Consider the following 16798-nt stretch of genomic DNA (forward strand, 5'->3'; position numbering starts at 1 on the left):
GTCGATACTCTCGACAGGCGGAGTACATGCCACTTTTTGACCCTTGGCCGAAGAGGGAGAAGCCGACGGTCGGTTAAGACGCGTTTAAAGTTCGGGTGAACACAAATATGATATAAGTACTTCGGTACATACAATCATTATACATAAAATTCTTACCCAAGTCACTTGGGGGCTCTTAAAATTTATATGAGCTGTAAATGTGTTTTCTTCTTGGTCATTGTCAAAGCACGACAAAAGCATAATTTTTTTCCCAATTTTCGGATTGGCACCGGACACTTGATCTTGTTCGGACGTCAAGTTTTTACTAACGTTTTTTGGTTTTCCAAGCTTATGGCACTTTCTGAAGGAAATATGCCCTAGAGGCAATAATAAAGTTATTATTTATTTCCTTATATCATGATAAATGTTTATTATTCATGCTAGAATTGTATTAACCGGAAACATAATACATGTGTGAATACATAGACCAACAAAGTGTCACTAGTATGCCTCTACTAGACTAGCTCGTTAATCAAAGATGGTTAAGTTTCCTAACCATGAACAAAGAGTTGTTATTTGATTAACGAGGTCACATCATTAGTTGAATGATCTGATTGACATGACCCATTCCATTAGCTTAGCACCCGATCGTTTAGTATGTTGCTATTGCTTTCTTCATGACTTATACATGTTCCTATAACTATGAGATTATGCAACTCCCGTTTACCGGAGGAACACTTTGGGTACTACCAAACGTCACAACGTAACTGGGTGATTATAAAGGAGTACTACAGGTGTCTCCAATGGTAGATGTTGGGTTGGCGTATTTCAAGATTAGGGTTTGTCACTCCGATTGTCGGAGAGGTATCTCTGGGCCCTCTCGGTAATACACATCACATAAGCCTTGCAAGCATAATAACTAAGATGTTAGTTATGAGATGATGTATTACGGAACGAGTAAAGAGACTTGCCAGTAATGAGATTGAACTAGGTATTGGATACCGACGATCGAATCTCGGGCAAGTAACATACCGATGACAAAGGGAACAACGTATGTTGTTATGCGGTCTGACCGATAAAGATCTTCGTAGAATATGTAGGAGCCAATATGGGCATCCAGGTCCCGCTATTGGTTATTGACCGGAAACGTGTCTCGGTCATGTCTACATTGTTCTCGAACCGTAGGGTCCGCACGCTTAACGTTACGATGACAGTTATTATGAGTTTATGCATTTTGATGTACCGAAGGTTGTTCGGAGTCCCGGATGAGATCACGGACATGACGAGGAGTCTCGAAAAGGTCGAGACGTAAAGATTGATATATTGGAAGCCTATGTTTGGGCACCGGAAGCGTTCCGGGTGAAATCGGGATTTTTCCGGATTACCGGGAGGGTTACCGGAACCCCCCGGGAGGTAAATGGGCCTATTGGGCTTTAGTGGAAAAGAGAGAAGAGGCAGCCCACACCTGGCCGGCGCCCCCCACCTTTCCCAAGTCCTAATAGGACTAGGAGAGGTGGGCCGGCCCCCTCTTTCTCCTTCTTCCCCTAGAATCCTAGTTGGAATAGGATTGGGGGGAAGGAGTCCTACTCCCGGTGGGAGTAGGACTCCTCCCTGCGCCTCCCTCCTAGCCGGCCGAACCCCCTGCCCCTGGCCTTTATATACGGGGGCAGGGGGCACCCCAAGACACAAGTTAATCGTTCCTTAACCGTGTGCGGTGCCCCCTGCCACCAAATTCCACCTCGATCATACCGTTACAGTGCTTAGGCGAAGCCCTGCGTCGGTAGTACATCAAGATCGTCACCACGCCGTCGTGCTGACGGAACTCTTCCTCGACGCTTTGCTGGATCGGAGCCCGAGGAACGTCATCGAGCTGAACGTGTGCTAAGAACTCGGAGGTGCCGGAGTAACGGTACTTGGATCGGTCGGATCGGGAAGAAGACGTACGACTACTTCCTCTACGGTTGTGTGATCGCTTCCGCAGTCGGTCTGCGTTGGTACGTAGACAACACTCTCCCCTCTCGTTGCTGTGCATCACCATGATCTTGCGTGTGCGTAGGAAAATTTTTGAAATTACTGCGTTCCCCAACACTTTCAAACTATTTGTGTGTTTTCAGCACAAGTCTCACAGTGCAACGCCGGGCACCTTTAGAGATTCGGCAAAAACATTCTCGGATATTGCTATATATGCATCGGTTTCGAATTGTGTCTTCGGTCAATAGTTGAGTTGCCCGGCTCCTGCACTTGCCTCCTACGTTCCGCTTTGTTCGGCTAGGTGTGCAAAGGGAGAACCACTGCGATTGTGCTTCCAACTCACATGGTTAAGCACCTCAGTGAAGAAAGCCGAAAACTGACTGTCACAATAAGCGTAAACTGGTCAGTGATCCGATGACGGTGTCAAATGACGGGCATTCATAACAATGGCCGAAGTGTTTACGGCTTGACCTCGACTATCACCGAACACTACCAGGAGCTATTAACTGGCCTCCCAAACTAAATCCTCGATATTTTGCTCTTACATTAGAGCTGAGGTTTCATGATCATGCTTAGCATGACAACCCAAAGAAAGGAACCGATAGCGGGACTATTTTCTTTGGAAGACATTTTTTATGTTAAACAGTAATATAACATATCTCTCTGCGTACCTTTGTTTATAAAACCGTATGGCCAGATTGCCTTCTTTGTCGTAAATCTTTGCCCTCATAAAGGCTTTATAAAGTAGGACAAACACTCCTCGGCTACTAGCCGAGGAGGTGGAAGCCGTTGGTCGGTCAACAAAGTTTTGTACAATGAGGATCCGAGCATTAAGGATGTAAAGTACTTGGATACATAGTCATTACATATAATTTATGATTTTACTATGGATATCGATCCTTAATTCAGCCACCCGTGCCCGCATTAAGGCTCGGGGGCTACTGGGCTTCAGGCTTATTATTTACAAATATTCAAGGGGCACATCGATCCCCTGATCTGGTGTGGCCACCCGACCAGTGTCTCGGGGGCTACTGCACTGCCTGTCCAATGCAGAAAATTTTAAGTGCAATACAGTTTCCGAGGAGATTATGATCCTCAGGTAGGTCGGCCGCACCCAACTTGAGTCTCGAGGACTGAGCACGCCGCTTTTTGTATCCCGAAGTATTCTGCCGAGCTAGGACTTGATCCCCAGGCCGATTTTGCAAATCAACCTGAGACTCAACAGCTACTGGAATCAGTGGTCTTACATCATCCTTCAAGTGCATGCATCTCGGGTTTTAAACCGATATACACGTTGAGGGTTACTGTCTATATATCTCGGCACAGAATAAATTGCACCAATCGAAAATATTGACAAAAATTGGCCCACGTTCGGGGTGGTGCACCACCTTGGAAGCAGTCTGGCATAAAGCTCGGGCGCTAGTGGCTGGCTCCATAGAGGGCATTTCCAGCATTAAGCTTGGCTAAACTCCTTCAACTTTTTTGGACCAAGATGATCTATGACATCTTGGATATAGTCCAGCGTTGGAGCTTGGATACAGTCCGGCGTTGGAGCTCGGATACATTTCGGCGTTGGAGCTCGGAAGCAGTCCGGCATTGGTGCTCGGCTGCAAAAGATACCTCGAATGCAGTCCGGCGTTAGAGCTCGGACGCAAGAGGACACTACCTCCCAGGAACAACTTCAAACCCGAGGTGTGGCATAAAAATAACAAGGCATTGATAAAGGCCGGAAACTTAAAGGGGCTCCTCGGATACCCGACGTGTAAACTCGTCGAAAGCATTTTCGGCGATCCTCAAGATCGAAGATGAGAAGATTTGTTGAACCAGTTTTCAAGACCGACAACTGAAGATGAAGAACAGTTCGGAAGAATCGAGGAGCGTCCCTAACTTGAAGACCGGTTTAGGGGGCTACTGACGGTGTCCTGGACTATGGGGTACTCACCACGTCGTCTCCTGATCTGTTAGATTGGGCCGAGGACCCCCATGGCCGTATACTCATGGGCCAGTTTGGACAGCTACCGCATACATGGAAGATTCCACAAGACTTGGTGATCAAGACAAGGACTCCTCCCCACCGGCGTATTCGGCTAGGACTCTTGTTATCCTAGGCCTCTGGTGCATTATATAAACCGAGGCCAGGCTAGTCGATAGATCATATACGACAATCATACCATAGGCTAGCTTTTAGGGTTTAGCCTCTCCGATCTAGTGGTAGATCTACTCTTGTACTACTCATATTATCAAAAATAATCAAGCAGGACGTAGGGTTTTACCTCCATCAAGAGGGCCCGAACCTGGGTAAAACATCGTGTCCCCTGCCTTCTGTTACCATCCGCCTTAGACGCACAGTTCGAGACCCCCTACCCGAGATCCGCCGGTTCTGACTCCGACAGCCTCCCTGTCTCAAAAGCAGGTCGTCCGATTGTGCTGAGATTTTAACACGATTTTTTTAATATAAGCTTCCTTGCGCCCGAAGTAGAGTAGCAACTGCCTAACCAGGTGACCACAACCCACCACCACGAGCATGGGCCCTGGGGCGTGCCCTGGTGTATTGTGGGGGCCGTGGGCCTCCTTTTGTGTTGATTTCACCTCCCAAAAATCACATATATTTCAAAATAATTCTTCGTAAAATTTTATTGCATTTGGACTTCGTTTGATATGGATATTCTGCGAAACCAAAAAAAGCATGCAACAAACATGAACTGGCACTGGACACTGGATCAATATGTTAGTCCACTAGATCATATAAAATATTGCCAAAAGTATGTGAAAGTTGTATAATATTGACATGAAACAATAAAAACTTACAGATACAACGAAGACGTATCAACTTTTCCCTCCTATCCCCTGGCTCTACTTCCCTGGGATGACCAATCTTGCTGCTTGTATCTTGAATCATTTGCTACCTAAGTGAGTTATCTAGGATACACAAAAACACACCCAAGTGGGCTGCCTCCTCCCCAAGAGAAGTCTAGGGTTCCCCTGCCTCCCGTCGACGTTGCTGTTGGTCCGCCTCATCTTCGGTGGCCTTAGGGCAATGGCGGTGCGGTGGATCTTGACCCTTGCCGGTGGGAGGGTTCTGTTTTCAATTGTTCCTTCGCGTTTTGTTAGGGTTTGTATCTTGCTTAGAAAGACCAGACAACGGCGGCTCCCTGAAGACGGAATAAGATTCTCCCGTCTAGTACCTACTCCGATAGTGTGTCTAGCATCATCGATGGGCGTGTGGAGGTATGTCTTCGGCGGATCTATCCTTGTTAGATTTGCTCGGATCTGGTCGTAATTCGTCTACGTTCATGTGTTCTCAGGTTGGATCTTTCTGATCTATGCTACTCTTCATCGGTGACGGTTGCTATTCTGCAGTGCTGGTCATATGGGGCCTTAGCACAACAACTTCCCGACTGTCTACTACAACAAGTTTTGTCCGGCTCTGGCGAGGGAGGGGCAATGCTCGGATTTGGTCGTAATTCGTCTATGCTCATGTATTTTCAGGTTGGATCTTTCCATCTATGCTACTCTTCATCGACGGCGGTTGCTGTTCTGCAACGCTGGTCCTATGAGGCCTTAGCACGACGACTTCCCGATTGTCTACTGCAATAAATTTTGCCCGGCTTCAGCGAGGAGGGGCAATGGCAGCGGCGCGCCTTCAACTCGCCTCAGTGCTTGTAGCCATCACAGGTGGTCTACGGATTTAGAGGTATTTTTTTATTTCTGATGTTAATTCGTTGTGCTGTCATGATTGAAAATGAATATATGATAAGTTTCTGACAAAAATGAGTGAGTTATCTAGAGGGACATAGCAAGGATCGGTCATTATTAAAAAAAGAGCAAGGATCGTGTCGTGTCAGTGTGTCACTATGTCCCTCCCGTGCCACGCCGGCGCGTCCTCTTTTTCCGCCATTCCTGGGTTCGGGCTCGGTCCTCCTCGTCGCCGGCCAGCCGGTGGGCGACTGGGCGTGCGTGCGTCGTCGCGGAGGAGAGATACACGAGGGAAAAGTACGGGACTGCCCCTCGCCTCAGTGTGTAACTACCCGGCCGGCGCCGCCTTCTAGAAGAGGGGGGGGGGGCAGGAAAGCTACTCGATCTCATGTCAAATTTCTTCCTGATATAATCTTTCTTGCTGAGACAAGGTTTGTATACGTTGAACAGCAACGGCGAATTCGAGCGGATGATGGAAGGCTTCAGTTTGGGGCCAATAAGAGAAGGCGTGGACGAGGCCATTTCTGCAAGGTCTTTCTCGATCAGTTTAAATGCTGTCTACCTGGAATATAATCATGCTTTCATTCTGATTTACTAATTCTGAATGGTTTGCCCAAAAGATGCTGGTAGCTTTTCTGTTAGCCTGCGTTGCATTGCAGCTCATGTTTTATTCAAAAAAACAACCATGTGGCCCAGTGGCCCTACTTCTCATAACTTGACAGAAAGATTCTAGCATAGCGGATCCGGCTTGCCTGCTCCCTCCTCATGCTCTCATTCGTGCTCCCACTCTATCCTATGGCTGTCTTTTAGCATGTTTTCATTTGCAATCTGGAATGATATATTGAACCATAAGACTTTAAGAGAGTGGTGGTGGGCCGGAAAATGCCAACGAAGGCCGAGCTCCAGTGAGCTCGTTTTCAAATTTTATTTTTTCAGAGCGCAAAAAATTCCAAATTTATTTTGTGAACACACATGCACATGTATACTACGTATATGCAAAATTTCACAGCATTATACGTTTACATGTGCCGTACAGAAAAAAGACAAATACGCATTTTTAAATGGGCCTTTTATTTTTGTTATTGGGCCGGAATTTTGTTATTTTTGTACAGCCTACAAATCACAACATTTTACGACGAAATTTAACACGTTCTTGCAGAATACATATATGTTTCCATGGAATTTTTTTCAGAATTTTCTGAAACTTTTAAATACACTTTTTGATTTTTTGAAAATACCGAGCTCACTGGAGCTCGGCCTTCAAAAATCCGCACCCGGTGGTGGGCAGGCTATCTTCGTGCAGTTTGGCATGGATGACTTCCGAATTTTGGCCTGTCTTTTCTCCACGCTTTTGTGCTTACTTCTCTGTAATGCTAGTATTCCATACAGTAGTAGTTTGGCAAGTGGCGTGTTTTGGGCTACCTTTTCATAAACCTGCCTCAGCAATGAACTTTGATCCTCAGTTGTCAATGAAAATTTCCGCAGGAGGGATACACAAATTCGCCTTCATGAAATTCACCTTCTTCATGAAATTATTTTTTCTTCCGTTGACAAGCCAAAGTTCCTTAGTCAGGTAAAGACTTGGGAGTATCAGTCCATCTGCTATGAGTTTTCTATTTAGACTTCCATATCTGCCATGTCACTACTTATATCATCAACTCTAATAAAAAAATCTAATTGCTGTTTTGTAGCTATCTACGCTGTTTTCCGATCTTGGATTGAACATTCGTGAAACTCATTTGTTCTCAACCACAGATGGGTTGTGTTTGGATGTGTTTGTTGTTGATGGCTGGGAAACAGAGGTGAACTTAGAGCATGGTTATACTGGAGCCCATCTATACGTGCGACCGATTTATTATGATAGCATTACGACTAATTGCATCAGCTTTACATCATGTCGTTTGTGTGGGGTCAGAGCCAAGGAGGTCTCGATCAAAAGAGCTCCTCACAAATTCTTGGTGATAACAGTCATATGTGCAGTCATTCCGTTTATATTGCTAGTCTGTTTGTGAACACATCTCTGGAACTGCATAACTTGCCCTTGGAAACTCCCGATTCTTGTAAGAGAAGATCCTGAAAGACACATAATAATTGTTTACATAACAGTGCCAGTTGGCAAAAAGGAAAACCAGTTTATGTGTTTCCCCTAGTTACTGTCAATGAAATATACCATGGGCACCATCTTAGTTCATACAAGTATGCAGTAGGTATTTAGCTTATAACGAAGTTATAAAACCTAGGGCTGTATTTTGACATTTACCCATGAATTTGGAGCCATTTTGACTTCGTAAGATGAAGTAACCGAAGTCATTTTGACTTTACAGACTTGACGACAGATACAATCGCTACACTTAGCAAATTGTTATCAATGTGCCCTGTAGATTCTTGTGAGTAGTGAAGCATCTGTAGGTTATATTACACATAGTTGCTTTCAAATATTTCCTTGAGTAAAATATTGCCTGGCGCTATATGCAGGAGACAGATGATTTGCTGCAGCAGCTCAAGGAGACAGCGAAACGTAATGTATGCTTTCTCTTCTTTTTTAGTTACATTACTTACATGATCATACTTCAAATCCTGGTAATTCAACTTTACTAAGTATGCAGATGCAGTTGCTGTAAACGCATGCAGTCAGCATTGCAAGAATTAACAAGTTGTGTCTAACCTTTTCCTAACAACTTTAACTTGTGGTACGCAGCCCTCGTTATCTAATCTAACAAGTTCAGCCTCGGAGAGAATATCAGAGCTGCAAGAAAAGATTGGAGAATCTGAATTTGACAGGGATCTGTTGCAGATTGAAGAAAAGATTGCGTCTGGATCTTCTGGAGACTTGTAAGAACTACATAACACTTGCTTAGAAATAGAGGAAAGACAGCCACCACTTAACTGCTACTCTGCTACTGTGGGCTGCATGCCTTTTCCTTGCATATTTACAGATAAAATAGGTTCACAAGGGACACTGCCAACAAACATAGTGAAATCAGCTGTATTATGATTTGTGGAAACTTCAGGACAGTTCAGTAACCAGTGTTCCTTTTTCATTTTGCAGATATCGAGGAACTTACCTTGATGTGGATGTTGCAATAAAGTACCTTAGAACTGAACATGTTAACGATAATTCAAAAGTGGAGTTTTTGCAAGAAATAATGATTTTAAGGCATGTTTCTTATTTCCGTGACACATAATCGACTTCACTGAACCATTTAATTCCAGAAGATGCTGTTTTTCAAAAAATAATTCCAGAAGATGCTAACACAATATAGTGATGTACAGGAGCGTTAATCATGAAAATGTCGTTCGCTTTTACAGGGCATGCACAAAGCAGCGAAAGTATCTCATTGTAACAGGTCAGACACTAATAATGCTTGTTGTAGTATGGATAGCAATCAATATCCTTGTTGTTGCAGATTCACATGAAAGTTCTGTTATCCATGGGCACATTTACACTATGATTAATATTGGTGACTAAAAATTGGAGGTCATGCTTAAATAGCTATTAATAACACATTTGATAAACTTGATTTAGAAAAATGCGAAAGAAAGAAAAGCTGAGCTCGAAAGACAGGGGATAACTCCTGTCTTCTATGCATTTTGGTAGGGACTTCAGAGCAAATAAGTCTAGAGGGAAGTTGTGATATTTTGCTCATTACACCCATACGTAAAGAGTATCTACATCATGCTGCAACATAGTACAAGTCGACAGAATACAAGAGATGTCTGATTGGTGGAATCTTGTTGCTCTGTTTCTATCAGATCGACAGGTCTCTGCCCATCCTTCAGTCAGCCTATCATGCCTATCATTTGGTAGCTACTATTTCATGTATGATATATTAATATTTGTTTCCATAATTACATAAAGTTGCATTTTGAAATTTAATAGGAAATGCTACACCATTTACAAATGGACCTAAATACATTTTGCTGAACCGAGTATAAATCATTATTATAGTCACAATGTCATTTCTGTGCCAGTATGGGCCAAATGCCAATTTTCAAGTGCTTCTGTTACTGTGATGCTCTTGTTTCAATCTCAAAAGCACCCTGACATGCATTGGTCACTTGTTTGTTTTGATGTTTATTTGTTTTCTTGACAGTTCAAAGTAGTTTAGTCATGTAAATTTTCGCATGCCAAGTGAAGTATTTAGTGCATCGAAAGGCATCCAGTAGTTTGATACAAAGGCATCCAGTAGCTTGCTTACAATTTGTTCACTTTCATCTCTGCATTCTTCTACGTCTTCGTCTTGTGCGTGCATATAGATCACTGTTGGGGATCCCTGCACTGATCAGCTGCTTACATTTTATCTGTTTGTTTATACAAACTCCTACTTCTCAGGTTTCTCATAGTGGAAATCGGAGGCCTCTGTCCCCCCTTAAAAAGAACTCTGTGTAGAGTTTATTTATTTATCATGAATCAGTTCGTAATTTCCTGTTAACTGATATTTTGCTCTTGTATTGTGTGTTTGTTTCAGAGTACATGGCTGGAGGTAATCTGTATGACTTCCTTCACAAGCATAACAATGCCTTGGAGCTTTCCTTGATTCTTAGGATTGCTATTGGCATATCAAAAGGCATGGATTATTTGCACCAGAATAACATCATCCATAGAGACTTAAAGTCTGCCAATTTACTAATTGGCAATGGTCAAGTACGCATATTGTTTTTAGTGTCAAGTATGCATATTTTTATAAATCCATGTACTTTTCAATTCAATATTATTAAAATGATAATTTGTTCTTTTGAAACAGATCGTGAAGATTGCAGATTTTGGTGTCTCTCGTCAACGATCGCAAGAGGGTGATATGACTGCTGAAACTGGCACCTACAGATGGATGGCACCTGAGGTGTGTTGTCGGTTTGTTCATTTGTCCCTTAGAATCTTTTCCCTTTCTAGAATATCCAATATCCGATATTTGCTCGACCACTCTTTTATTGTTACAACACATATGTACCAAGACTAAATCCCTGCGCCTTGTACAGAAACTATGTGCTATAACTTGGTAACATATTGCCTTGTTTTCCTTCGTTATTTATTACTCATCCACCTCTTCCCAGCAAGTTTATGAGGAAATGCATATTTCTGCGTACTATCTCTGCAGCTCTGCTTGAACTTCGGTCAGAGCTTAAAAGGCAGGTTCTATGTAACTGAGCTGCCTACGCGGTGTGCTTATTAAAAGTTGTTGTCCTGCCAGGTGATAAACCATAAGCCTTATGATCACAAGGCAGATGTCTTCAGCTTTGCTATTGTTCTATGGGAGTTGGTCACTTCAAAGGTAACTTGGTGTTCTGTCCAGCTTTTTAGTCTTGTTGAGTTCATCAAACATCAGTACTTCGGTTAAAGGTAATAACCTTACTTGGTCCTGCTATACAGGTCCCATATGAAAACCTGACACCATTGCAAGCGGCACTGTCAGTAAGGCAGGTACGACATGCAATGCCAACAAAGTTAAATTACAGTTTCGGTATTGTGCATCAGCTGTCGATAGTGGACGTGCAAGTATGAGAAGTGAGCATTGCTCCTTGTTTGCCAGGGACTTCGTTTGGTGATTCCCTCAGGTGTGCATCCGAGATTGTCTAAATTGATTCAACGGTGTTGGGGCGAAAACCCCCATACGCGACCCGTTTTCTCTGAGATCACCGCGGAACTGGAAGATATCTTGCGGCCTATTCAGGTTAGGTTGCTGCTGGATATGTAGGCCTGAAGGCTCATGAGAAGATGGAATTTGAAAACTAAATGAAGTGAAGTTATTCTGGTTAATATTTGACGGGTTCCTCAGACTAATGAAAAGTAGTATGTTCCTGCAGGTCGCCTCCCGCTCCAAAGGAAGCCATCGACATATCAAACAAAAGATACAGATGAAATCACAGCGATAGAAAGAAGGCGCACCCCCCCCAAGTAGCTTATTGTCGCGCGCAAACAGTGGGACATGCGTAGACCATATATATATATATATGCCATGTACATATTTTTTCTGGCCGGTTGTTTTGGTTACCCCCCCCTTAAAAATCTCACAGGACGAACTGGGTTAAGTTAGCACACCCATGCTACATAACCTAAGTGATATACTTTTATGTTTTATATATATGGTTATTTGTTTTGTAAGTGGATTATAGTTCAATGTGTTTGGATCTTTTTTTGTTCATGTACTATTATGAGTTCGTCTTGTAAGAACATGAGATGAAAATGCCATTATCACATGTTCCATTTTGGTTATTACTCGCTCCGTCCAAAATAAGTGTCGCAAATTTAGTACTCCCTCTGTCCCAAAATAAGTGGAAAAATAAACTGATTACATTTTCTCAAAAGTAGAAAAATATGAAGAGAGCGGTTTTTTGTAGGACGAGCTACACGGTATCTCCTATCATAGCCGTTCAATCTAGACTCCGGTTCATCTGGATGTGTGCATAGATTAAAGAATCAGCAGATGTGCGGGCACTCAACGCTTAATAACCTGGCAGTGGATGGAGACCCGTGAGAGAGACTGGCAAGAAAGGCCACAGTTTCTGCCATACACTGCGATGGCTACAGTACTGCACAAATAAAAAACACACACCCTCTCTTCGATGGATGAGCTGCTCTCGTACTATTTAAATTGCTGGTTGTTTACAAGAAGGAATCTTTCCTCACATGTAAATGAAACCTGCATCCACATGTGCAAGATCTCTCTCACATAGTTATATGTTCTCTCTCACTTTCGTAAATAAAGCTTCGTTTTAAAATAAATCTTCTCATAGCTTCTCTATCTCTCTCCCTTCTCCATAAAAAACAGTCTCTTCTCTCTCTGTCACATGCTCCCTGTCTCTTCATATTTTGTAAAGATTTTTTTCTCTCTTTGAGACTCCCACGTAGGCACTTCCTCTCTCAAAGAAATTTTCTCAGTGATTTTTTTCCCACTCACACCTGCTACCTCTCTATTCACTTTTTCCCGTAGGGGGGGCGGGGGGCACACTTTTCTATTAGCTGCCCCATTCTTTCTCTCTCTTTCACTGTAACAGCAGTAGCCTAGGAATATGACATAGCCATGCAGACAGGACAGCGCGTGCTGCTAATGACACTGCAGCGAATAGCTACACAGCCCGTGATGCTCTTTTTGTGCACAAATCTCGAAGAAAACCAACAGTCAGGATAAGAGGTACCGTGGAGCTCGAGCTAGGAAGAAACTTTGCCAAATATGAATGCTTGCAAGAATTTGTTGATTTCTCTTAGGGACATAAAAGCTTTATATGCCTCTGGCCTTTCTTTGGGAGTATCTTGAAGCGTCAGGCCCTGCACATCTCCTATGTGCCTTTCTCTAAGTGCAGGATCAAACACAACCTGTAATGCAAATTGCTTGCTCATTAATATTATATCAAACAAATTTTCTAGTGCAAATTACATGGAAGGAACATGGTGTATGGCTGAAATGTTTGAATAACAGAAAGAGTCAAGGTGAATGAACAAACATTGGGTAGGTTGCAGATTTTTGCTATTCTTCTTGCAGTGTCTGCTGCCCTGAGTATATGGCAGCTGGTTTGGCTTCTTTAGACAGCCAATGAGCAACCTTTGCATTAAAGTCAAACAAGTTCCACGTAAAAAAATGCTACTCTAGATGTCTTGAGGTAATATAAGCGAGCCATACAATCCTGCAACAGCTTACTGCCTCCAAGTGTCCCCAACACAGGAGTAGGGTACCATATCAGATCGATAGAGGGTTGGGTAATGTCCAAATACGCACTAGAGTTGGAAATCATATCATGCCATTAAATGTATTGCCCCTACCTATTTATTCAGATTATAAATAAAATCAGATAAGGGAAATTGGCCCTAGCACACCATCATTTGTTGGCATTTGCTCACACACACTACAAAACTGCTAATTGGCTCAGTACTATCCAACACCCAGGGCTCTAACCTTTGTTGCGGCTCTCTCTAAACCGAGCTCATAACGGATTCCTAAAAGCTCAGCTTCATTTGTAAAAATCCAATGGCTTCCAAGTATTAAGTAACTAAAAGTGGAGAACGAGAGCTCTCACGGATGCAATTTATGGTAACCACCTTGTCTTCTTCCCTTCTCCTTTTCGACGGGCTACTAACGCTCTCTTCAAACTGTCTGGTTACTTGCAGCTTTGGCGGCCGCTTAGCCGCCCACAGGACCGGGACGCCATCTCCGCCTTCATCGCCGACCTTCGCTCGATGGCCGTCCGACTGTCGCCGCCGCCCCCTCCGCCTCCACCGGAGCCAGATTAGGCGCCTGACGAGTTCTCCAGCGCCCCTTTTTTTTCCTTTTTTGTTTGGGCTTGTTGAGACGTGCCCTCAGCAGAACCTTTTATACTTCCTCTTGTGAGACTTGGGTGTGTGTGTTTGGACTAGTCCTTGTATGTGTGCACTCTGGCGGTTTGCTTTATTTATAAAGCGGGGCGAAAGCCTTTTTCGGTAAAAGCAAGAAAACATCACATGAATGAGATGTAATGGAACAGAATAATTTTCATGGTCATTGATGGTTTGACTTGTGCGGCTCTCTCTAAACAGAGCTCATATAAGGATTCCTAATAGCTCAACTTCATCTATAAATATACAATGGCTTCCAAGAATTCAAACTAATTTGTGGTAACGACCTTGTCTTGTTTTCTTTGATCTGCATCGACATTTTTCTGATTTCATATTAATCTGGCAAGGAAAACCAAGAAAACATCACATGAATACATTCAAATTTCCATGAAACGTTCATGTCATCTCTTTCTAACAAAACTGAGCATGAAAAACATGGTTAACTAAAGTGAGTATAGAAACGGTAAGATAGGAAATAAAAAAGCATAAGCACATACTAGACGCATAGACAACTAGGGGTCTACAATCTAACTCTTCCTGATCTCCTCCTACCCCCCCCCCCCCCCCCCCCCCCCCCCCCCCCCCCCGCCCCCGCGTCGCTCCAACAGGGGCGACACGGGTGGCTAACCCTAGCTGCCGCCGGCGGTCCCCCTCCCCCTTCTTCTCCTCCTCGTCGCCACTAGAGGAGCCGCCGATGCGTCGTGCGGCTGCCGAGGAAGGTGGCGGCGAGGCCTTCGTCGTCCCTTCGCGGAGATCTGGATCCACGGGGCGGCGGCCCTTGCTGGTTCGGCGCCGCCGTTCGCGCTCTGGACGGTGTGCACGGGGACTCTGCCCAGCGTCCTCGACCGCTCGGTGGTGGGGAGTCGGCGCTTGGCGGCGGTAGTTCGAGGCCTTCGTCCTCGCCAGATCTGGAGGCCTGCTACTCCCTCCTTCCCGCTCCTTCCCCTTTGCGCTTGTGGCCGGTGGATGCTGCTGGTTCTGGTGCTTCTGGGGATGGTGGTACAGATTGGGACCGGGGGAAACCCTAGGCCGGCTGGTTCGGCTCGACAGCGGCGTCGGCTTCGGGCGACGCATCCTTCCTGAAGGCGGTGTCGTGGTCCTTATGAAGGAAATATGCCCTAGAGGCAATAATAAAGTTATTATTTATTTCCTTATATCATGATAAATGTTTATTATTCATGCTAGAATTGTATTAACCGGAAACATAATACATGTGTGAATACATAGACAAACAGAGTGTCACTAGTATGTCTCTACTTGACTAGCTCGTTAATCAAAGATGGTTATGTTTCCTAACCATGAACAAAGAGTTGTTATTTGATTAACGAGGTCACATCATTAGTTGAATGATCTGATTGACATGACCCATTCCATTAGCTTAGCACCCGATCGTTTAGTATGTTGCTATTGCTTTCTCCATGACTTATACATGTTCCTATGACTATGAGATTATGCAACTCCCGTTTGCCGGAGGAACACTTTGGGTGCTACCAGACGTCACAACGTAACTGGGTGATTATAAAGGAGTACTACAGGTGTTTCCAATGGTAGATGTTGGGTTGGCGTATTCCGAGAATAGGATTTGTCACTCCGATTGTCGGAGAGGTACCTCTGGGCCCTCTCGGTAATACACATCACATAAGCCTTGCAAGCATTATAACTAAGATGTTAGTTGTCAGATGATGTATTACAGAACGAGTAAAGAGACTTGCCGGTAACGAGATTGAACTAGGTATTGGATACCAACGATCGAATCTCGGGCAAGTAACATACCGATGACAAAGGGAACAACGTATGTTGTTATGCGGTCCGACCGATAAAGATCTTCGTAGAATATGTAGGAGCCAATATGGGCATCCAGGTCCCGCTATTGGTTATTGACCGGAGACGTGTCTCGGTCATGTCTACATTGTTCTCGAACCATAGGGTCCGCACGCTTAACGTTACGATGACAGTTATTATGAGTTTATGCATTTTGATGTACCGAAGGTTGTTCGCAGTCCCGGATGTGATCACGGACATGACGAGGAGTCTCGAAATGGTCGAGACATAAAGATTGATATATTGGAAGCCTATGTTTGGACATCGGAAGTGTTCCGGGTGAAATCGGGAATTTTACCGGAGTACCGGGAGGTTACCGGAACCCCCCGGGAACCAAATGGGCCTTATTGGGCCTTAGTGGAAAGGTGAAAGGGGCAGCCCAAGGTGGGCTGCACGCCTCCCCCCTCCCCTAGTCCTATTAGGACTAGGAGAGGTGGCCGGCCCCCTTCTCCCTCTCTCTCTCTCTCGAGGAGTCCTATTAGGAATAGGATTGGGGGGGAGTCCAACTCCCGGTAGGAGTAGGACTCCTCCTGCGCCCTCCTCTCCTTGGCCGGCCAGCCCTCCCCCTGGCAACCTTTATATACGGGGGCAGGGGGCACCTCTAAACACACAAGTTGATCCTTGAGATCGTTCCGATAAAGATCTTCGTAGAATATGTAGGAGCCAATATGGGCATCCAGGTCCCGCTATTGGTTATTGACCGGAGACGTGTCTCGGTCATGTCTACATTGTTCTCGAACCGTAGGGTCCGCACGCTTAACGTTACGATGACAGTTATTATGAGTTTATGCATTTTGATGTACCGAAGGTTGTTCGGAGTCCCGGATGAGATCACGGACATGACGAGGAGTCTCGAAATGGTCGAGACGTAAAGATTGATATATTGGAAGCCTATGTTTGGGCACCGGAAGCGTTCCGGGTGAAATCGGGATTTTTCCGGATTACCGGGAGGGTTACCGGAACCCCCCGGGAGGTAAATGGGCCTATTGGGCTTTAGTGGAAAAGAGAGAAGAGGCAGCCCACACC

The 16798-nt window shown here is 44.5% G+C and overlaps 1 protein-coding gene across 1 annotated transcript; it reads left to right on the forward strand.

Moving 5' to 3' along the window:
* The first annotated feature begins 5164 nt into the window (after positions 1-5164).
* On the forward strand, positions 5165-11517 carry LOC125538431 (serine/threonine-protein kinase STY8-like). The gene is made up of 14 exons (XM_048701687.1): positions 5165-5178; positions 6097-6177; positions 7132-7219; positions 7338-7448; positions 8122-8169; positions 8345-8478; positions 8696-8803; positions 8920-8993; positions 10116-10291; positions 10392-10487; positions 10836-10916; positions 11015-11065; positions 11175-11315; positions 11449-11517. Exons 1-14 carry the CDS (start codon positions 5165-5167, stop codon positions 11515-11517), a joined length of 1272 nt encoding a protein of 423 aa, XP_048557644.1.
* Positions 11518-16798: the final 5281 nt, after the last annotated feature.

Source organism: Triticum urartu, chromosome 2 (genome assembly GCF_003073215.2).
Source record: "Triticum urartu cultivar G1812 chromosome 2, Tu2.1, whole genome shotgun sequence".
Lineage (NCBI taxonomy): Eukaryota > Viridiplantae > Streptophyta > Magnoliopsida > Poales > Poaceae > Triticum > Triticum urartu.